Here is a 25,273-nt window from a genome sequence, read left to right as displayed (position 1 = left end):
GCTGTCGCGTGTTTGAATGGAAGAGAATCTTACCCGAACTTGTTTTATTCTACCACTCAAAATTCGCACTAGAACCTGCTGCTAGTTGCACCATTTACAAATATAGCCTGAACTGTAGCTTACGTATGCATGAGCATTATTTTATCCGTAGTGTCTGATAAGAAATGATTTATCCCAAAACTCTTGTATAGCTTTACATCATCGAAATCACACATCTGAAGGCACGCCATTGTCTCATATAGAAATAACTTATATTGAACATTACTAAGGAAATTGTAGAAACATTTCAGGTCAGGCATTCATATTAAAATCTTTCAAATTAAAAGTCTTGTGTGTCAGTCAAAGGTCCATGTGCCTGAAAAAATATAACAATACACACAGCACGTGATAAAACAAATGATTAATGATGCCAACGGTCAATGCAACGTATTTGTGGATTTACACCTGTTGAAAGGCGATTTAATTGCGTGGTAATTATCAAATTCGTTTAATACTTCCCCGAGCAATATAATGATGACTTTCCGTTGCATGTGGACGATCACGTTGCATGTGTGCCGTGGTTTAACTTAGAATGCAATACGTCCCCATGTCGCAAATGTATATAAGTGACTATTCACAGTTTGTATTTATGATTTTGTTTCAAAATAAAAATTGATTACCTTACGTGAAATGTAATGTACCGCAAAGAATACCAGTAACGATTTTTAAATTTAATTTACTAAAAAAACACAAAAGGCTCGGTCTGCCTCGTGCGGTATTCCATTTACTTTGCGCAGAGGCTTCACCATATAAAGAGATTAAATTATGTGATTATGAAGCATAACGTCCTTCAGTTGCCGGTAAACCTCTTTAACTAATACATTGAAGTTGACAGTCTGTTTACACAATGTATAAATAAAAGATCCGACCCTCCTTAGAAAAATAGAACATATAAGAATAAACAAAAACAATGACAACATAACGTTGCGCGAGTTCCTTACGAGTAGTTGTATGCCGATGTAGAATCGCCTTCATGACGTCAAGAACCATTAAAGTCCCAGAACTAGCACTTGAATAATGGGAGCTGTAGAGAATTTGTGTTATTGCTGCCATTTCCTGCTAGGAAGTTCTAATTGAAATAAATTGTAATGTTGTGTTGTTTTGTTCTGTGGCCACAACCGGATAACTTAACTTAAACAATATATACAAAGGTTACAATATATAGGTTAAATATCTTTATTCATTACGATAATTGGCTGTATTACAATACAGAGTTTCAACTTATGGGAACACTGACATGGCCGAGACAATTATTTAAATATTTACCAAAGGATAAATGATGGTGACGTTCTATTTGATCAGGGTCGTTTATGGGGTTTATATCGCGGCCATGCTTAATGTTGACTTTATCCAGACTATTGAACAGAAAATAACTGGTATTGACATCAAAATTGCACGCATTATGATTTATTCAGTAAAGAGATGCATTACCAGGGCCGTTCTAATAATGTACCAACCTTAATAATGCTTTCCGGTTTTGTGTTTTGAATTGTCTTGTATAAGGTATGTTTTTTCAATTAATATATTTGATTATTCCATAAATAAATCAAGCCCGAGCGGCATTTAGTGTCTTGAATATATCGCGGAATTTTATTGCCGTACTGTCTTGACACTAAATGATCAGTTACGAACAAAACTCGGCACAGTGTAAGATGTGAGAAATGAAACTACAGCAATAAAATAACTACATAAATATTTGTTACCATTAGATTTTCTTTTATTTATTTTGTATGCAATATAGAACAGTAAAACAACGACCGCAACACTAAACAATGACATTATTACAGCTGGTATCGAAACATTTGAATAATAAATTCACCTAGAAGACAACTATGTATATCGTCGAGTAATAAGTTCAAGCGCCTTGGAACGATCAATGAAAACATCGTGGATTTTACAAACGTGTGGTCGTCTATTCTTCATATTTTGCTCCACGTTAAACAAAATACGCGTCCATTAAAATGAAAACAAATGTTAACCGTTTAATATCGAAATTCACGTCACATACAAATCACGTTCGCTTAAGACCTGCGCACTGTTACACCTTTTTTATTCACTCCGTCTCGTTAGAATGAATTGAAAATTCGCATCAAAACAGAAAGATATTCAAACGCTCAGTATGATGTCGTGACTTGTAGACAGCAAGTGGATAGTTCGTCCATCGGTCGTATTCGAGAAGTAGATTGAAGTTATTTCTAACGGTTTTTTTCTTAGGTGTAAAATGTTACATTTTGAAACGCTCACATTTTGTGTTTATATTTGGAAATTCAATTAAATACTGACGTCATTCTTAATTATTGTTTTTATCTGCAATATATTCAGAAGACATGTACTGTTTCTATATTTATGAAAATATAAATTCAACATGAGTATATGACTAAAATTGATTTAAACAATGTTAAACATAATTGATCATAAGACCTTTGCTAAAAGTTTGTTAAACCTACACAATGGATTATGTGGAGTAAAAATTTATTACAAAACGCAGGGAGTAAATTATTCATCGCAAGTTAACACAACAAGAATTAACTTCCAATATTTAAATGGTTGCAATTACTTATACAAAAGTTGTTTATTACCGCACGTTTTCAATGGGCTAACCAGGCATCGTAAACAGTTGCAGTTTGGCTTGCAGCAGTTCATGTCACAATCGAAAACGGAAATGGATTCTACGCCAGGCTGGCGTGTTATCGTGAAACTGATTTAAACCACTCTTGGATAGTTGGAAAGTGTTCTATTTGGTTTTAAAAGTTTGTTATTATTATTGATATTGAGTTTGTTTCTGCTTTTTGTAAAACAATATATATGTTATATGAAAAACTTCTTCTTTTTATTGACATTGAAATTACCTTTTGATGTATATTCGGATTCGTGTATATGAAAATAACATTGCACGCTGTCGAAAATGATGGAGATACATGATATTGATTTAACACAGATCTATAAACAAATGTATATTTTTTTGTATTTCGAATAGTTTGTGGGATTTTTAATACTGAACAAATACATTTTGTTGAAAAAGCTAAGCAAAAATATTAACAAATACTTTAAAATAAGTTAAAACATCAATTGTTACTGAGCAACTATTTTCTGAATACAATTGTTGCAAACATTATTTTGTTCGAGATGAAGAATGTGTTTATTTGAAACAAAAATGCCTTCAATATAAGAACACTTGTGTCGACATGCACTCGACCAATTGGGGTTTTATTCAGGTTAACTTAAAATTGAAATTACATCGTTAACCTGCGTACTCAAGATCGATTACATCGGAGGCTTTTGAGACAAAGTCCGTTAACCATTTAACAAATCTCAACATTCTTATAAAATACTCTTATTGTTTGATAATTAAACTTGTTGTAAGGATCAATATTTGTTAAGTTTTAATATCATCGACATTATCTGTTTTTGTTGTTAGAACTTAAATGGACCTTTAGAACAAATTAAATATTGAACACCTACATTCCTCGAAGCGAGTTTATTGTGGGGATTGGGCGCTGTCCTTATGTTTATTGTTGTCATGTTTTATGACGTGCGCAAACTGCGTTCAGATCCAAAAAGAATCCATCTTACTGGCATTTAAACAATCTACTTGGTATAAATGCATTTTAATGAAATCGCTTAATAATAGTGTTATAAATTAAAAAAAATGTAGTTTTTTTTTCAAAATGTTTTTTTTACCTAAGAAATGATTTTTACCGTTATTTATTATCCTCGAGCATATGACATATTTGTATGTTAATTAAATTCATGTTTTATTATCTTTTCTGGAACGGTGTTATACGCAATTTGCTTGGTAAATACTGAGGCAGTCAATCGGTTGATGCATACAGTAATCTGATTATTGGCAGGGCTAAAGCCTTTTTATTATTTTAAACACCATAGATTAAACTTTTGATACGCTGTAATGTCTTAGTCTTAACATACAATATCGACGTTTAAAAAAAAATTCTGGTAAGCATAACACTTGTTCAATTCCAAAAATGATGCTTTCGAAATGCTTTAACGTACGGCACAACATCATTAATTTGGGATTATGTTCGTAGTCGGTGGATGGATTGATTTTTAGCATGAGAACAATCAAATATTCAATACTTTGTTAATTCCAGAAACTTGTGTCGGAATGAGACTATCATATATGTTACGAAAAAGGAATTAGTCCCATTGCAATCAGGACCATGCACATCCCATAAGATAACTGCATATACAATTTAAATTATCCACAATATCCGACCATAAATAACTTAAATATGGCGCATTTTATTTTAAGGCAGAGCAACTGTATGAGATATTTAATTGTTATTTGTAATTAATATCTAAAGAAAACTTATATGTGCAGCTCTATTAACCAAGACTTGAGAACAGACGTAAAAAGAAAACAAAAAGTCGGTGTGCTAATCTATCTTCACCATAAAATAGATTGCTATCGGATGTACACCGTCACATTGCGTTATTAATACGTTTTCATGATGATCTAGGACGCGGTTGGATCGCAAATGACGCTAGTGGATGTCGTAAGAACGTTATAAGACGGGGGAAAAAGGTCAGCAACTTCGTTAAAATACATTTTAAATGTACTGGGGATGCTGTTAAGTCGCAGATGATAGATCTCGTGCTGATCGACCAATACCAAAAATGTTCTATATATACGATTTTGTCAACAACTCGGGTCGGCTCGGTTTAGTTGGCATATATATTCATCTTATCCAAGTACTAGGGTAGGGCTTTTTGTTATGAGTAAACTTTTTTTTGCCTAGCAATAACCTCGTTGTGGTGAGAACGCCGCATACACGCAAAGAAAGGCAGTTCAAATTTAAGTTTGTGATATTGCATAATGTTTGGATGTCGTTAACGAAATAAACAACACATCGGCGTTCTTACGACGGCTTTCGTTGTTTTCGCAAAACTGACCGTTTTAGGTCTTAGATGACGCTAATGCGATGTAATTTGGATATTAAGGACTGAGTGAGCAAACCAAACGTCTGGCCATAGCACACACATGTACTCAATGAATGAAACATATTACTATTGTTATCTATAAATGTCTACAAATGTCATAATTATGAAATGAACACAGTATAAAGGCAACTGGTAATTATAAAGAGTACATTCGAAGCTGAACAAAAAGCATAGTTTAAATACATGCTATGAAATTAAGGTAACGTAATGTGTGGATTCGTAGGCTTCCGAATAAACAATTGGTATTAGCAATTCTAATAAAAAGCTGTGCATCCGTTACATTTGCGGCTTATGCAAACATAATCCATTTATGGTTCTATTTGAAATCGAATGTATTCATGAGCGCCAATTTGGAACGTTTATTGGACCTCTCTGTATTTCGTCGTTTACAGATGTAGGCATACCACTGTGTAGAGTGTTTCCGAATCTGTGACAAAAATAGAGTTATACATTTATATAAGATAACTCATTACAAGTATTTTTGTAAACATTTTATGACATCCTTCTCTTGTTTAGTTGAAATATTTGAAATAGGTCAGTTCAAAGATATAAGGAAAACCCACATCTTTTATCATATCTTTTATACACATAGAAGGGTAATTTCATTGTTCAAGGAGAAAGATTCATATTTACATCCGCTAGTTTTTTATGTCAGTTAAATGTCCATGTGCCTATACAATATGAAAATACACATTGCACGTGATAAAACAAATGATTAATGATACCAACGGTCAATGCAACGTATTGGAGATTTACACCTTTTGATAGACGATTTAGTTACATGGTAATTAACAAATTCGTTTAATTATCACACGAGCAACATAATGACGACTTTGAGAGGCACGATCGTGTTGCACGTGTGCTGGCGTATGAGTGAGCATGCAATAAGTCCATAATTTGATGTCGCAAATGTTACTAAAGTAACTCTTCATGAGTTTCTATTAATGCATTTTGTTTCAAATCAAAATCAATTACCTGACGTGAAATGTAATGTGCCGCAAATTGATTACCAGTAACGGTTTTCAAATAATTACAAAAACACAAAATGCTCGGTCGTCCTCGTGCTGTTTTCAACATGCTATGTGCAGAGGCTTCATTAAATAAAAATATTAAATAAAAGATTATGAAGTATTGCGTCCTCCAGTAGCCGGTAAACCTCTTAACGTGGATCGGAGCCTTTATTTATACATTGTGTACACAGACTGTCAACATCAAGAATAAACAAAAACAATGACAGCTTAACGTGGCGCGAGTTCCGTACTAGTTGGTGTATTTCGATGTAGAATCACCACGGCCTTCGTGATGTCAAGAACCAAGAGTCCCAGAGCTAGCACTTGAATAACGAAAGCTGTGGCGAATTTTGAGTTATAGTTGCAGTTTCCTGCTTTGAAGTTCTAATTAAAATATATTTCAATTTTGCAGTGTCTTGTTATGTGGCGGAATCCGGATAACTTAGTCGAAACCCCACATGTCTGGTATTTTACCTACAACCTTTCAAACAGTACATAGCGTATAAAAACGGTCCAATAGTAAAACGTCCTTTCGCTGTTTTCACTTTGTTTTGTTATTATATATATTGGAAAAGCATTGTCTAAATGTCAAATGGTCTTGAAATTGAATGGCCGTAACATATCAATAGTGCTTCATTCTGTGCATTCGACATGAAATTCATTAAAATAACATTATTTTCGGTCGTATCAACTTGTCTTTAAATGAGTATATGCTTTTAAAGTTTTCGAAGAGAATCTAAAGATGTACGTTCGTTACCGAGCATTTATTATTTCCCAGACGTGAAACCATATCTTTTGACATATTTATTAAAGATAATTACCTTTATGCTTCCGTGTGCTTCTTTCCAAAGGCCATATTTGGATCATAATTGGAAATTGTTGTTAGAGCTTTATAAGTGAAGTTCGTGAACGGACCGTTAATTTCATTGAAACTCGGTTATTCCATTGTTCATGTCGGGTTTGCGATATGTGTTACTTCTATTTTCATTACTTTTTTACTTCTTGAATAATTTAAAGATGCAGAGAATGTATTAAAATTACATAAACATTTGGCAGTTTGATATTTGGCGTAAATGCATGAATACATATTCTTTTTTATTGTTGATTTTTTTTATTTAGTGACACCTTAGTGACTATCTTTAAATAATTAGGATACATTAATTATTATTAAGTATACATAACTTGTATAAATTATTAGTGTAATTGTATGAGTCACTTTGGTTTGATTTTATGAACTAATAACTGGCATTATACCGTGCAACCGCTAAGGCAACAATATATTGGTTACATTTCTTTATGAACATTCATTACGATAATTGGCTGTATGACAAAACAGAGTTTCAACTAATGGGACCACTGACATGGTCAGCAAATGATCAGTTACGAACAAAACTCGGCACAGTGCTAGATAGGAGTAATGAAACTACAGCAATACAACCACTATTCGTTACTATTCGATTTTCTTTTATTGAATTGTATATGCAATATAGAACAGTAAAACAAAGACCACAACACTAAACAATGACATTATTACAGCTGGTATCGAAACCTTTGAATAATAAATTCACTTAGAAGAAAACTATTTACGTCGTCGAATAATGTGTTAAGCGCCTTGGAACGGTCCATGCAAACATGGTGGTTTTTCACAGATGTGTGGTCGTCTATTCTTCCGATTTTGCTTCACGTTAAACACATTTTAATGTCCATTTAAATGAAAACAAACGTTAACCATATAATATCGAAATTTACATCACATACAAATCAAGATCGATTAAGACCTGCTCTGGGCTTCAAGTCGTTGTTTAAGCAATCAAAGACGTTTGAAGCTAAAGTGCTAACATGCAAACAAGAGTGCGTCTGGATATTTAGATAGCATAGCTTGTGGTCTTAAAGACGGCTTATTAACAATTGCATGCAATAAATGAGCATTTGCATTCGTGTTATCTGCTGCCTCTCGTAGACGATGTTTTATGGTTGCATTTAGAGTGAGAATATTTCCGAAATATAGGTTTGAATAGTTTCTTATTTGCACTGTTATATCTTTCTTATTAACTTGTAAGAAGTAATTGAAAAAATTCGCACCAAAACAGAGAGAAACTCAAACGCTCAGTATGGTGACTTGACTTGTATATGTAGATAGCAAGTGGATAGTTCGTCCACTGGTCTTATTCGAGAAGCTGATTGAAGTTATTTCTTACGGTTTTTTCACTTGAGTGTAGAATATTACATTTCATAATACACACATTTTGTGTTTATATTTGGAAATTCAATTTTAATACTTACGTCATTCTTAATTATTGTTTACGTCTGCAATATATTTAAAAGTGTTTTACTATTTCCATATTTAGGAAAATAGAACTTTAACATAAATATATGACTAAAAATTAATATAAACCATATTTAATATTATTGACCATTTGAGGTTTCATAAAAGTTTGTTAAACCAACACAATCGATTATGTGGAGTAAAATTATATAACAAAAAGCGAAAAGTAAATTATTCATCGCATAAGCCAAGTAAGCACCACACGAATAAAATTCCATTATTAAACAGATTGCAATTACTTATACAAAGTTGTTTATTACCGCGCGTTATCAATGTTTAAAGGCATCGTAAACTGTTGCATTTTTTGCATTAAGTACTGAACTATGCAAAGAACAAAAACATGTCAAACTGTCAATATTAGTTCTAAATTCTGTTTATTGAAAAAAGTAATATTTAATTCATTAACAGCAAAACAGCATTAACAGCAATACAAATTATAATTAACGGAATCTAGGTTTTATGAGATGTTATTTTCTGAAAGAATTTAAATATAAATGCACGCTATGTATTTGATTCAAAAACGTAAATTGTAAACGTGGCGCTGTAATTTAAAGTGATTTTCACTGGCTTTTTCTGGTTTAAAATACTCATTTAGTAGCCTTATTGTTATAAGCATGAAATATATTCTCTTGAATTGTTGTTTGTATTTACTTTTGGAAAAAAGAAGCTTAAAGTTAACATCCACAATACACTATTTTTCAATGAAAAAACATACAGAAATAAAATAATACGATAGAAACAGAAGTTAAGATTTAAGGAACGTTTAAGTAATCGGACAAATCAAATCCTTATATATATTAAAAGGTAATAATGCAATTTACGATATTAAGATAATGCCATGTGTATACACATTGATTGACCATTGCCCGGTTGGGCAAAATCCTTTTTGACATTCTGTATTTGCTCGAATGAACTATGCTAAGAAATCATAGTCTAATCTGCCTCCTTATTGAGAGTTATATTTCCTGACTCTTGCGGATACAGGGTTTTTTATGTCTAGGATAGGAATATTTATATCAATAATGTCTGCTAGGAAATGACAGTATATTTTAATTATTTTGTAAGCCTGCATATCCAATAATATTATTAACAATTCACTGACTCACATTGCAATCGCATAATCATATGTAATATATTCAAAGTATTTATATTTCATATAAACGGATAAATCATTCCATTTCAGACCTAGAAATATCAATGACATTTAGTTATTAGATATAACAAGAGATTGCAATGCAATATGGTCCCCTACCAGTGAAACTCCACCCTTGCCAGTATTATATATATATATATATATATATATATATATATATATATATATATATATATATATATATATATATATATATTTGTTGCCATAGCAAACAGAATTCTTGACGTAAGAACAAAATGAAATGATGTGTATCATCTCCATATTGCCATCTATCCATCTTTCAAGTTTCATGAACATATATGAAGAACTGTTAAAGTTATCGCAGGATCCAGAAAAGTGTGACGGACAGACTGACAGACAACAGACAGAGCGCAAACCATAAGTCCCCTCCGGTTTCACTGGTAAGGGACAAAAATACGACACCTTTTCACAAAGATCTAAAGAGTTACTTTAATTCCAATTTATTTTTATTTTCAATTGAAAATAGATATGACCGAGATGACATATGGAAAGTAATACAGTGCAATTTAAAATATAATAGCACATGTGGGAACAAAAATGGCATAATTGTGTTGCGAACTATGTGTACTGCTTCAACTAACTACGTAAATCGGAACTTCTTTAAACTAAGCCATGCACTACATTAAAACTTATATTAAGAAGCGACATTAAGCTTTTTTTGAAACATTTACTGTATTAATCTAATTATGAGCTGATGCATAACATAGATACATTAATACCTCCTATCCTAGTACGCTTATTTTAAAAATAAACAGTAAAATGTTGCATTACTTACTGGATCATTTGATGGTATGTCGGACAACATTTAACATTCCAATAAAATTTATAACTGTTCATTCTTCTAATGGTGTGTCATTTCTTATTGCAATAAATATATTGTACAATTGTGCAGTGTTACATAATAACAACATGGTAGTAATAGTCCCATGTTGATTTTTTTTGTGGTTTTGAATGAATAGGTTCTGCAGACACTGCATGATTTCGCGGTATCTCAATTCGTTTTAGGTGCTTTCAAAAACCATGCAGACATTACTATAAGTGTATTGTTGTCATCAATTTTGGTTTTTACGCAAGGCTTTACAGGATTGCTATAGTGTTTTATAAAAAACGAATTTTTTTCTTGCGTCTTTTATGTGATCAATCTGATAAGATTCGCTTCGTTTTCTCACATAATTTGTATTCAGAAACAGATAAAGAGCCCTTGAACATGTTCGCGAGAGCCGTTTATTTATACGATGGGGAATCGTGTATTAATGTCAATCGTATAATATTGCAATTCTTAAGCAATCGCGTTTGCTTTCTTGTATTGTGTACGTGTATTTAAACGCGTAAAAGCCCACTAAGGAAAATGCGTTTTCAGTGTATATATCTCTTCGAATTGTCAGCAAAAAATACATATATGACTTTTGTAATAGGAAAGCAAAGTGATTGCCTATTAACACCAATTCTAATTTAATGATAAACGTTATATAAATTAGTACATGTTCAATGCATGCATGACGAATTACAAAACGAGTGGTTTCCTCCGCGTGCACTTATGAACATATGCTATCCAAAGTATCGCTATTCATGTTTTATAAAACATTCTTGTGGGAATAGTTATTTTTTAAACAAATTGTTCTTCAATTATATGTTTGTGTCGCTCCCTTGGTGCAAAAAGGTACCATGTGAAATCAACAATCTAAGGCACACGATGCCTTTTTGCACCGATAGGGCGATTTATTGTTTGCTTCGTGTTTCAATCAGCTTCTAAATGAAACGTTCAGCTATCAGATTAATCTTTAAGTCATCCGTGTCAAGAAAAGAAGAAACTTTTGTCATAAAGACTAGATGGCTGCCATATCGATCGATTGTATTTCTCGCTGGATAGAGTTGTCTGTCGCAGATATTGCTTTTGCTAGCAAACAAAAAGCGCTGTTTAGCAATTTCAATATTGGTACGATTTGCTCAGGATATGGAACAATCCAGCAGTGAAAGTGTTGCTTTCGATGTATGTATCGGATGACAGTGGATCGTGATTGATATTTGTGATCTGATAGGAATAAAATGATATTGATTTGTTCAGGAAATCTGTGGGTGTTGCTGCCATTTGGATGTTTTCGAAGTTATATACGCTTTATAGTTTACGAATATGTTTGTAAAACAAAGCAGTAGTTACATTATTTGATCTGCATGAAGAAGATTAATGAAAGTTTCACGTACTTGTTTATCATAAAATTCTGGTGTAATAACGTAAATTTAGAATCGTATGATGCGCCATTACGTTATTTAATTGTCTAGTCATGCCGGTGTCAGTTTTACGAGACAATTAAACAAGCAACTGCTATTTATGTGGTTTGTAATATAGTTTACATTTACACGTATGAAATAAATTAAAAACACAATATCAAACAGTATATCATTACCTAAAATGAGAACGAACGGATCATTTGTCCGACGATGTCTTGTTGTGTTCGTTGTCATGACAATCCAACCGATTTCCGGATTCAAGGGAAGGAATCTCACTATTGGCGGGATATTTCCCATGTCCGGCAGCTGGGCCGGGGGTCAGGGATGTTTGCCTGCGGTGCAAATGGCATTAAAGGATGTGAACAAACGGACCGACCTCTTAACAGACTATATGCTGCACATGGATTATAACGACAGCCAGGTATGTGCGCGTTGGTTCATTTATAAGAATTGTATCTATTAGATATATATAACATAAAATCGTTTATGCAACAGACTATCTCAAGGTTTGAAGCAAAATAGCCATCGTACTTTTGCAAAAGATCATTTTTAAAGTTAATTTTAATTACAAATTCATGAATTGTATATTTGAGCTGCACGGTTCCCTATATACATAATAATACAGAATACAGACAATTAAACGGTCCGTTGCTCAAAACTGTTCAATTATTTTCCCTTCGAACGTCATGATGCCTTAGAGATGTTCAAACCTAATGTTACAAATGGTTTAAAATAATTATGTTTTTGTTCGGTGAAAAACCTCTTTTTTAAAGGATCTCTATAGAATTGTTAATCTACAAACATGTTTTTTAACAAGCACTCGAGAAAATATGCCTTGTCCTGTGATGTCTTCTATAACGCTTCGTAACTCAAACAACTATAACATATAATGTATGAATGCAAGATAACATTTTGTTAACGATTTTAATAGCAAAATACTATTTGACCGACATATCGCATGCTGTCATTTTGGTGAAATAAGGTCGTCAGCATAATATGACGTCCAATTTAAAAGTTAATGCACATTAATTAAGGACGTGTCAAGTTGTTTACCTACGAAGGTAAAAACAAAAAAGCACAGTCGTTAGTATTAAAATAAGCATGTCCTGTGTTAGCATGGAAGATAATCTTACCCGAACTTATTTTATCAATGATTCTACCACTGAAAACGCTCACTAACACATGCTGCTAGTTGCCCCATTTACAAATATAGTCTGAACAGTAGCCTACGTATGCATGAGCATTTTTTTATCCTCAGTGACTGATAAGAAAGGATTTATTCTAAAAACTCTTGTATAGCTTTACATCATCGATACCACACACCTGAAGGCACAACATTGTCACAAATGTAATTGGAAATAGAAATAACTTCAATTGAACAGTAATAATACAATTTCAGAACAATTTTCAGGAGATACATTCATATTAACATCCGCTAGTCTTATACGTCAGTTAAATGTCAATGTGCCTATACAATATGAAAAAACCACGGCACGTGATAAAACAAATGATTAATGATACCAACGGTCATTGAAACGTTTTGGAGATTTACACCTGTTGATAGGCGATTTAATAGCATGATAATTCACAAATTCGTTTAATTATCACCCGAGCAATATAATAACGACTTTTCGAGGCACGATCGCGTTGCATGTGTGCTGGCGTATGAGTGAGCATGCAATACGTTCATAAATTGATGTCGCACATGTTACAGCTAAGTATCTCTTCATGAGTTTCTATTTATGCATTTTGTTTAAAAAAAAAATGTATTATCTTACGTGACATGTAATGTACCGCAAAATAATACCAGTAACGATTTTCAAATAACTAAAAAAACACAAAGGCTCGGTCTGCCGCCAGCGGTTTTCCACATACTATGCGCAGAGGTTTCACTAAAATTAATAAAGAGATTAAATTATGTGATTATGAAGCATTACGTCCTCCAGTAGCCAGTAAACCTATTAAAGTAATGCATTAAAGTTGACAGGCTGTTTACACAATGTATAAATAAAGGATCATACCCTCCTTAGAAAAATAGAACATATAAGAATAAACAAAAACAATGAAAACTTCACATTGCGCGAGTTGCTTACGAGTGGGTGTATTTCGATGTAGAATCGCCACGGCCTTCATGAAGTCAAGAACCGTTATGAGTCCCTACCTAGCACTTGAATCATGAGAGCTGTAGCGAATTTTGCGTTATAGCTGCCATTCCTGCCAGAAAGTTCTAATTTAAATACATTGTATTGTTGTGTTGTTTTGTTCTGTGGCCAAAACCGGATTACTTAACCGAAACCCCACATGTCCGGTATTTTACCTGCATCCGTACTGACATTCACGGGGTGAATTAATTAAATCTGTGTCGTTTATTCTTGTCATGTTCTGCAATACGTTTTCGCTTTCAAGCAGTACATAGCATATAAAACGGAACCATGGTAACACATGGTCCTTTCGCTGTTGTTACTTTGTTTATATTTATATATATATATATATATATGAAAAGTATTGTCTAAATGTCAAAGGGTCTTGGAATTGAATGGTCTTAAAATATCAATAGTGATTCATGCTGTGTATTCGAAATGATATTCATTAAAATAACATAATGTTCGGTCGTATCAACGTACTTGTCTTTAAATGAGCAAATGTTTTAAAGTGTTCGACGTGAAACTATAGATGAACGTTCGTTACCGAGCATTTAATAATTCGTTGGAGTGATTGTCTGTTATCTTCAAATTCTAAACTAAGTAGTGGGATGTATTTAAGATAATTTCACTCATACTTCCTTGTGCGTCTTTCCAAAGGCGATGTTTGGATCATAATTGGAAATTGTTATTACAGCTTGAAAGTAAGTGAAGTTCGAGAACGGACCGTTAATTGCAGTGAAACTCGGTTATTCCATTGTTATTGTCGGGTTTGCGATCTGTGTTACTAATATCACTACTTTTTTTTACTTCTTGAATAGTTTCAAGATGCAGTGAATGTATTACCAATACAGAGTTTCAACTTATAACTTATGTCACATAAGTGACACTGTCAAATATCGAAATATTTACCGAAGGATAAATGATGGCGACACACTATTTGATCAGAGTCGTTTATGTGGTTTATATCGCGGCCAAGCTTAATCTTGACTATATCGAGACCATTGAACAGAAAATAACTGGTATAATCATCAACAATTCACAAATTGTGATATATTCAGTAAAGATACGCATTTCTAATAATGTACCAACCTTTTGCTTAATGCTTTTAGGTTTTGTGTTTTCAATTTTCTTGTCTTATATATGTTTTGTCACTAAATGTATTTAATAATACCTTCAATATAACAAGCACGAGCGGAATTTAGTGTCTTGAATATATCTGCGGAGTTTTATTGCGGAGCTGACGTGACAGCAACTGATCGGTTACGAACAAAACATGGCACAGTGTAAGATAGGAGTAATGAAACTACAGCAATCAATCCACTACATAAATATTCGTTACTATTCGCTTTTCTTTTCTTTTTTATGCAACATAGAACAGTAAAGCAACGACCGCAACACTTAACAATGATATTATTACAGCTGATATCACAACCTTGGAACAGTAAATTCACCTAGAAGGGAAAGATATATATATATCGTCGAGTAATATGTTTTTTCGCTTCGGAACGGTCAGTGCAAACTTTGTGTGTTTTTTTACAGATGTGTGGTCGTCTAAACTTTCTATTTTACTCCGCGTTAAATTACATAACATGTCCATTTAAATGAAAACAAACGTTCACCATATTATATAGAAATTCACATCACATACAAATCAAGATCGGTTAAGACTTGCTCTGTACTTAAAGTCGAATTTAAACATTCAAAGAAGTTTGAAGCTATGCAAACCATGCACACAAGAGTGCGTCGGGATATATAGATATCATACCTCGTGGTCTTAAAGACGGCTTATTAACAATTGCATGCAATAAATAAGCAAATGCATTCGTGTTATCTGATGCCTCTCGTAGACGATGTTTTATGGTTGCATCGAGCTAGAGAAAAGTTCCGAAAAAGGTTTGCATAGTTTCTTATGTGCACTGTTACACCTTTCTTATTCACTCGTAAGAAGGAATTGAAAATTCGCATCAAAACAGAAAAACATTCAAACGCTCAGTATTGTGTCTTGGCTTGTAGGTAGCAAATGGATAGTTCGTACATGGGTCTTTTTGAGAAGCTGATTGGAGTTATTTATAACGTTTTTTTACTTTAGTGTAAAATGTAAAATTTCGAAATGCTCACATTCTGTGTTTATATTTAGAAATTCAAATTTAATACTGACGTCATTCTTTATAAATGTTTACATATGTAATATATTGAGAAGAGTTTTACTGTTTCTATATTTATGAAAATATAACTTTAACATGACTATATGAATAAAATTAACAAAAAATCTTTAACATAATGGACCATTTGACGTTTGCTAAAAGTTTGTTAAAGCTACACCATAGGTTATGTGGAGTAAAATTTAATAAAATAAAGCGAAAAGTCAATTATTCATCGCTAGTCAACACCACACGAATACAATTCCAATATTAAAAATATTGCAATTACTTATAGAACAGTTGTTGATTACCACGTGTTATCAATGGGTTGACCAGGCATCGTAAACAGTTCGAAGACGGAAATCGATTCTATGTAAAGCAAGCGTGTGATCATGATACTGATTTAAAGCACTCTTGAATAGTGGGCACATTTTCTATTGTGGTTCCATTACTTCTTTTATAGTATTGCTAATGAGTTTGTTTCTGCTTTTTGCAAAACAATATTATATGTTACATGAAAAAATATTGTTTATTATTAACATTTGAATTACTTTTTTGATTTATATGCGAATTCGTTGATATAAAGATAACATTGCACGCTATTGTGAATAATGTAGATACATGCTATGGATTTAAATAACAAATATATAAAAACAATGGTATGCTTTTCTTGTATTTTGACTAGTTTGTGTAATTTTAAATACTGAATAAATACATTTTGCTGAAAAAGCAAAGCTAAAAAAATAACAAATACTTTAAATAGGTTGAAACAGCGATTGTTGCTGAACAATAGTTTTATGAATACAATTGTTGCAAAAATTATTTTATTCGAGATGAAGCATTTTTATTTCTGAAACAAAAATGCCTTCAATATAAAAACACATGTGTCGACATGCACTCGACCATTTGTGTCTGGATTCAGGTTTAACTTAAAATTGAAACTACATCGTATACAATACAAAGCCGCTGTGACGTCAGGATGCGAGCTTGACTTCGTCTGCAGTCCTTGTTCTAAAAAAGAACAGACACATAGATCAGAGGCCGATATGACTTTAATGGATGTAATCTAATTTCATTGTGAAGAATTGCCAATCTCCTTTTCTAAATCGTTTTATGTAACTAAACTACTGAATTATCGTATGTGTTCATCGCGATGTTTTACAACACTGTAATTCTACGTTATTTTATGCCAAATAAAAAAACAAATAGACTCTACGGACTTTTCTTTGTGTTGCTTATACGCTGTTGTGTTTATGTGGTTCATAAAATATATAAATAAAGAATGCATTCATTGTCGTTTTATGTAACTAAACTACTGAAATATCGTATGTGTTCATCACGTTGTTTTACACTGTTATTCTACGTTATTGTATGTCAAATGAATAAATAGGTCAGAAAAAATATCTCTTTTTAGTTTTTTGTTACTACTCTAGAGTCTAGACTATAAGTTTAGTCATTTACGTGATAAATATCCTCTTAATACGGGCAAAAGCCCGCGAAGCGGGCGTTGACCGTTCATACATATGGAAATTTAGACATAAAATTACATAAGAATACCACATATGGATAAGTCTCAAAAAAATTTGCCACGCGACATATATTTTCGCGATGCTATTTATGAACTTGAACAAATCAAAAACACTTTGACATATGCTAAATCACATGTAAATACATACCTTAGAAAAAGTTATATCAATGACATCATAATTGTGTAGCGAATCGCACTAAATATTCTCGCATTATTTGTTTTTCTTCGCAACCGTTCCAAAATTAGGTCATTACTCAATTATCTCCCCTGAATGCTCTTCTTTAGTGGGTATAATCCTAAGACTGGTTCACTACATAGAGTAACAGTCTTCACCGAACACAATTTAGGGGAACATAACCCGTCTTTAATATATTGCCGAATCTCCGATTTCTGTCGAATTTATTTGCTTTGATCTTTTCGATATCTTATTGTTATTATTATCCTGACAAATCACAAACGCTTGTTAAAATGTTATTTGCTTTAAACACTATAGTTGGCATCTCTATTCTTCAAGTATTCTCGCGGTATTTCAATAACGACACCCTACTGTTTATGTATCAGAATTTGTGACGCATTTTCCATTCGCTCTCAGAAAGAAGTTTTACGTTTGATCATGAGCAATATTCTGGTAAGTTGTCGTTGTTACCCAACAGAAACACATTTATTCACAAATTTTTAAGATATTCAGATCTAACTTTTTAGTCTTTTAGCTTTAATTTTTAAAGTATTTTCACCTCGTCTGCTCGCTTTTTACCGATATCCCAAAAGGTTACATATCACTATAAATAGTTTAGGCCTAAAACCACGAAATCCGATACCGTTGGAATTTTCGTACCACAATCTTACGTAAAAAATCTTCCAGATTCGAAATCAACAAAAAACAAGACATTTATAAATTGTCTGCATTATTGATCAAATTTTAAGATATTTGTTGGTTTTCCGTTTTTAGAAGCTGTTCTGCCAAGGCAAGAGCTGGGCATTATACAAGCCATTATATCCAGCAAAACTGACAGTTTTGGTTTACAGAAATCAACAGAGGAGGGATTCCCGAACTATCAAAATGTCATGCCGGGTCAAAAACTAGGTCACGAGGTTACTTAGTGCATTTCAAGCATTTAGCATGGTGTCCGCTCTCTAATTGAAGTAGTTTTCATCTGATCTTCACCTAATTTGGTCAGAAGTTGTGTCTAGATGATATGTAGGTCAAGTTCGAACATGGGTCATGCCGGGTCAAAAACGAGGTCACATAGTGCATTTCAAGCATTAAGCATGTTGTCCGCTCTTTAATTGAAGTAGTTTTCATCTGATCTTCACCAAATTTAGTCAGATGTTACATCTAAGTGATATCTAGGTCAAGTTCAAATATGGGTCATGCCGGGTCAATAACTAGGTCTTGAGGACACTTTCAAGCATTGAGCATGGTGTCCAAAACCTTCGAACGGGCGTACCTTGTGACAGTTTGGCACTCTTGTTACTGTTTCTTCTTATTTGCAATAACTACTTGTGGACTAGTCATTTAAATTAGTTTAGTTATATATTTTGAAATGTCATTGTCATTATTGGAAGTTATAACTTATTAAAATGTTAAAACTTCCAGTGTTTGTTTAATTCAGATTGTCATTAATACTGTAAAGAATACATGTTATGTACTGTACAGAAATTATACATAAAGCTAGGGCCCGGTCCCTTCGACCCCGACTTTATTTTCAGGATTTCAAATTTGGGACAATCGACACCCCGGAGAGTTGATGTAACCTGAGGAATTTATTTTTTCTTAACAATTCACATTAATATCCTCTTTTTTAACTGGGGAAATACATGTAAAATATGTGCCAAAAATCGCTCGAAAGCCACGATTTGGCACCTTTATTTAAAAAAAAACTTGGCCTCCTCAAATAATTCAAAAGACTGCTACAAAGAATTCTAATGAAAACCCTGATGTATGTCAGATATATGAAGTTTTTATACTCAATGTCATGTTTCAGCGATTGTGTTGTTTTAAAAACATAAAGTTGATTTTGAAAGTGATATTTGATGTTAAGCTCACCTGACACACAGTGACAAGATGAACGTTTGTGGCCGTGATTTTGTGACCATTAAACATTTCACCCTTAATACTCGAGTTCTTTCAAATTCGCTGATCAAACTTGCCAGAAGTTGTATCTCAATTAAATTTAGGTCAAGATTGAGAGTCATGTTGGGTCAGACACTAGGTCACTAGTTGATAGTATAGGAAAACATTGCTCTAGAGGTCAGGTTTTTTCCTCATCAAACTTGTTCAGAATGTTCACCTAAATGATATCTTGGTCAAATTTAAACATGGTTCACTTGACTTATTAAAATAGGTCAAATTAAAGAAAAACAACGTTCGCACTCTAGTTACTGTTTCCTTCAGTTTGTTAGTGCAAACAACATACATGACGAAGTACCCAGCCTTACTGAGGTACACCAGCAGAATGTTATTCATAGGTATACCCTACACCAACCTTTCAATCCAGATTCTTATTTACTGTGAGTTCAATGTATAACATACAGAGGTAATGGAAAACACTACTCTGGTACCTTCGAAGTAGGTGTGTTATCCAATGAAGTACCTTGAGACGGTATATCAACACAAACACTGAATTCAATAACCAATGACTGCCTATCAAAATCGAAGGTGAACACGAAGCCAAAATGCGCCTTGCACTTAATATAGCCAAAGAAGAAAAAAAATAAACTAACATGGAGAACTTATATAATTAAAAAAAAAACATGATAGGTCAATGTCTAGATCACTAGGTCAAATAAAGAGAAATTTGTAAACTCTTTATCAAAATAGCTAGATGTATACATCTTGATGATTCAATTGTAAAATTGTACATGTTGTGCAAGGTCAAACACTAGGTAATCAGGTCTAAAAGTAACACTCTAGTCACATTTTTGCTGTTAGTAATAGTAATGAGTGTTGGTCAAAATATGTGACCTCTGAAGTGTTAACAGTATAATAGTTGATATTAAACAAGTGCATCACAATTATGGACAGCAGACACATGGCGATCACAATAGCTCACAAACCAAAAATGACCCTATTCAAACTTTACCTATATAACAGAGGCATATTTAGTGATCAATATCGTTCAAAACTTGACCTGTAGAGCATTGGCATGTTTTTTTGCTCACATGTCTCATAGAGACAATCACTATACCAGTCATATCGGCATCCAACATTCCTTGGTAAACAGGTCCTAGTTGTGAGGACATCTTTGCAAAACCAGGTCACAATATGTATGAAGATGGTATAAAGGTGGAGTTTGTGTATCCTAGTTGTTTGCTTCTTATTTGGTTTTGACTATTTTCGAATAAGTTATAGCCCTTTTTATATATAGTATAGAGAAAATATTTTGTTATGGTTACTCTTTGAAAACTACCTGAGGATTAACATTTAAACACTACAAGGTTGTCTAATGGTACACTAGCTGTGTCCCATGAATTTAATTTATTTCGGAAAACTTTTAGGGTGTTATGGATATTTGACTCTTTTCCTTTTTACATACTCTGGTACAGGACTTGATGAACTGTCAGTTCTTGCTTGTTATTCCTTAAATATCTACAAAATATGGTTGTTAAAAGATGATGTTTGTTTTTGGCATCATCAATAAGGTCTTGCACACATAACTTTCACACAGGCACCAACATCTGAGTGACTGCAATAAATATCAATACCCTTCAAATAGGTCAACATGCATTTTCATGAACAATATGTCGTGCATTTTAACAGGAATGACTTTATTTTCGATTGAAGGAGAAGCACATGATACAGGAATAAAAATAAACACAATTCATTCAAGAGCAACAGTTTATTTTGATAACAATCTCAAAAACTAATAGACACAATGTCAAGTCTAAAACTAATAGACACAATGTCAAGTCTAAAACTAATAGACACAATCTCAATTCTCAAACTAATAGAAAAAAAATATACATTAGGTAAGTTACAGATCCTGTACCATTCTGGGCCCGTATTCACCAACCCATTCTTAGACTTAAGAATATACTTTGAACCAAGAAAATTATGCCCATGGTTTGAAAACATACAGGCAACCAGTGATGGTTATGTCCGTAAAGGAAATTTCTTCATTACGAATGAATTAGATAGAGACAGTTAATGTCAAGTTTGACTTAATATTAAAGCAATTTTTTTATAATCCTATTTAAAGAATATTCTTTATTCTTAGACTTAAGTCTAAGAATTGGTTGATGAATACGGGCCCTGGTTTAATATTTATGTTCGCAAGAACTTTTTTTGAAAGTCGGCACATGTGCATAACTTTTTAAAGCTTGTTTACTAATACAATATTGCTAAAGTAATACGGAAAAACTATATTTGGAAACATGTTGATAACTGTGGCTCAGCAACTTTAGTTAATGAACAAATTGTTTAACTCCAGTATATATTTATACAATATTTACAAAACACTTAAAAACAGTAATACAAAAACGTTTTTTTTTTTTTTTTTTATTTCCACAAGCAAATAGACATCGAGTTTGGTGAGGAGTTTTGTCTTGTATTTTACAGAGCGATTGATAAACTCATCAACATTAGATCTTATCTCCATAACATAAAGAAATATCACATATCACCGAATGTTGATGAGTTTATCAAACGCTCTGTAAAATACAAAACAGGGTCCTCAACAGCAGGCGTCAGATGCTTTAACGTAACACAAAGTGCACAAGTGTTGACCCTTTCCTCGCCACCAAACTCAATGTCAATCTGCTTGTGGAAACCCACAGCTGGGATTTCTGTTGAACCCGACATCCACATGAGGACATCCTTCGGCTTCAGGGTAATGCCGTTGATGGTGGCGCCATCACCCTTTGTCGCCTGAAGGAACCGAACAAACTGCTGGCCAGTTTCCCGGTCAGCCTCCCGGTTGATATCTTCGCGATATTTAAAGTTCATCAGACCTCTTACATCGGCAACAGTGACTGGCGGCTTACCACCACTGAATAGACAGGTCAACTTCTCCTGTCTCACTATGGTCAGAACATCATGAGTTTGTAGACCTGGAAGGATAATATCAAATTGAGTTAATGCTACAAACAGTCATTTAATCATCACACAGTTACATGTTCAAATGAAACATAGTGTCTAGTCATATGAAGTTGATTCATAAAAAGCATGTTATTTAAAACGACCCAGTAATGAATATAATGCAATTTAATAAATTATCAAACACACATCTTATATAATGGCACTAAAGGCAGTTTAATCAAAATGTTTGATTCATACATGAAAGCTTTTAGATTTTGATCAGCAGCAATTTCACTATTTTTTATTTTTTATTGAAAATAACTTGTATCATTGTGTGTTTAACTTGATGGAAAATCTATTGACAAGCCAGCTTGCAAAAACATCTCATTACATTTGGAGGAGCTAAGTTACTCAATATAATAATAATAATATCACATTACCTTCAATGAACTGGTCCTTGTTGTTAACAAGGGCCGACTGCAGGAGGGGGATGTGGTCCTTCTTGAAGATGTTAGATGGCAGGATAAACCCTGCTGCCTCTCGCTCGTCATAGATGCTAAAATAAAGGTCCTGGAGCTCACGGTCAGTCGAAGCATCTGTCATCTGAAATTATACATCTTTATTATATGATCCGTTTACCCGAGTCAGATGGACTGCATTTAACTCCATTTCAGCACAAACAAATCAATTTTCATCAAGAATTGACTATGTCAAAAAAAATAATTATGTTGAGCTATTACTCATGCAAATAATATTTGCTACTTGGATAGGGTGTGTGAAGTTGGTTGACTATATAACATTGCATGTCTTTTCCTTACATATTATAAATTTCAGTCACTGGTTGTAGTTCAGGATCTGAATTTCAGGTCCGAGAGTATCTGTTTTGGCGGGATCAACTGCTAGCTGAGTTCCCGCCAAAACAGTTACTCGAGGGCCGGAAATTCTGGTCTGAGTCTAAAACTAGTGATAAATATTTTTTCTTGCATACATATTTAACAAGTTGTAAAATGGAATGATTTACGGCTGAAATGGAATTTGTTAAAGCTTTCTTTTTATTACGGACGCATATTTTAAGAAGCGTGGTATTATGATATCATTAAGAGAAAGTGACGAAACGCCATAACATTAACATCGAGAACAATGCACTGATGTAATTTTAATGTTTAAATTGCATGCCAGTCATCTGGCATCCCCCTGTGCCAGAAGGGGTTTCCTGGCATGAATGAAAGGAAAATATATGAAATGTATTATTATTACTAAAAAATTCTTTTACAATTTATAATAAATATGTATTATATGAATACATTATGTAATTTATAGCTAAGATCACTATAATTTGTCTGATATCAATTCTGTTAAACATGAAAGAAAATTTTCATATTAAATTAAAAGTTTCATGCCCTCATGCATAAAAAGTTGTGCAAATGGTAATGCAGAAATTGAAACAAAAATTTTCCCTTTCCCTTGCACACATTATAATTTAATACTTCATCCAATTAGATCCATGGAAATAGAGTGGGCGGGTAATTTTGACCAATAGAACGACTTTTCATAATATATTCACAACTGAATGGATTGCTTTGACAATATACAAGACCGTATTGAAGCTGTCATCACCCAAGAAGGACCTTTGCATGTGTGAAAGTTGCAGTACACGTGAATGTGTTGACACAAAAACACAAACTCATGTTATCAAAACATTTCTTGACATAGAAGCACCCCTTTTTGCTAAGAACCTGGCACATTTCAAAGTTGCTAATACATGGTCAGGTCTAAGTGAAATCTTTGAACAGTAAATATGATTTAAAAACTTCAAAAGCATATATTAAGCAATAAAAATGTATAACCCCTGCATAAAGCAACACATGGAATATTCAGAACTTTTCTTAACATTGCCCTTATTATATTGATAATTATTGCCCTCAAATTCTGAACTTTACCCCTTATTCCATGCATAATATCATACAAAAAACATGAATTGTTCAAAAGTTCCCCTTCATACCAATATATTCAAAAAAAGATTTTACTACCTTTCTATTTTAATTTTAGCATCAAAGGTTACTGGAAACAAACAGTAATTTAGACACAAAGATACTTATTAAATAAAATACACACTTTCTTTCAATTATATATATATATGAATTGTTAACTGATAAAATTGAGCTCAAAATTTATAATGTTTACCATTATTGGGTACGGACATTTGCCCCTAGGACATAAGCCCCTTCAAAAAAGTGCATGCTAGGACATTAGCCCCCAGGTGTCTTAAAACGTTCAAAACTGTTTTAAAGTAACAATTATTAATATGTTGAAGTCTAATATATTTTTTTGCAATATAAAGTCATAACATATGCTTACACATACAGCAATTCATAAAGGTGTGAAGCATAATGAATCATTTTTCAACAAACACCAATAATTAATTTATTAATGGGTAAACTGTAATACCGATTAACCTATCAGAATCTTCTTAAATTAGTTGAAGGCTTGAAGCCAAACATATAGTACAGAAGATGCAATACTCTTGTTGTTTATCCAGTTGTTAAAACATAAAAACTTTTCTTAAGTTTTAATCACTCTTAAAATATACACAATTTTAAAGTAAAACATAGTTATATATATATATACATATAGTATACTAAGTGCACTGTTTGTTACTAAAAATCTTATAAAAAATACATTTTGTGTACCTAATTCTATGACCAT

General features: G+C 33.0%; 1 protein-coding gene and 1 long non-coding RNA gene across 2 annotated transcripts in view; one reads left to right on the top strand and one right to left on the bottom strand.

The window, feature by feature from the left end:
- LOC127838190 (uncharacterized) overlaps positions 1–25,273 on the top strand; it is a 451,449-nt gene that overhangs the window by 410,221 nt on the left and 15,955 nt on the right. The window lies entirely within an intron of this gene.
- On the bottom strand, positions 21,375–23,245 carry LOC127838187 (uncharacterized). Its single transcript, XM_052365780.1, has 2 exons — positions 23,008–23,245; positions 21,375–22,599 (listed from the first exon to the last, which is right to left on the bottom strand). Exons 1-2 carry the CDS (start codon positions 23,168–23,170, stop codon positions 22,163–22,165), a joined length of 600 nt encoding a protein of 199 aa, XP_052221740.1. The 5' UTR covers positions 23,171–23,245; the 3' UTR covers positions 21,375–22,162.

This window comes from Dreissena polymorpha, chromosome 7 (assembly GCF_020536995.1).
Source record: "Dreissena polymorpha isolate Duluth1 chromosome 7, UMN_Dpol_1.0, whole genome shotgun sequence".
NCBI classification, from domain to species: domain Eukaryota; kingdom Metazoa; phylum Mollusca; class Bivalvia; order Myida; family Dreissenidae; genus Dreissena; species Dreissena polymorpha.
The sequence above is the reverse complement of the archived record's forward strand: the minus strand, read 5'-3'. Positions and strand labels throughout refer to the sequence as shown.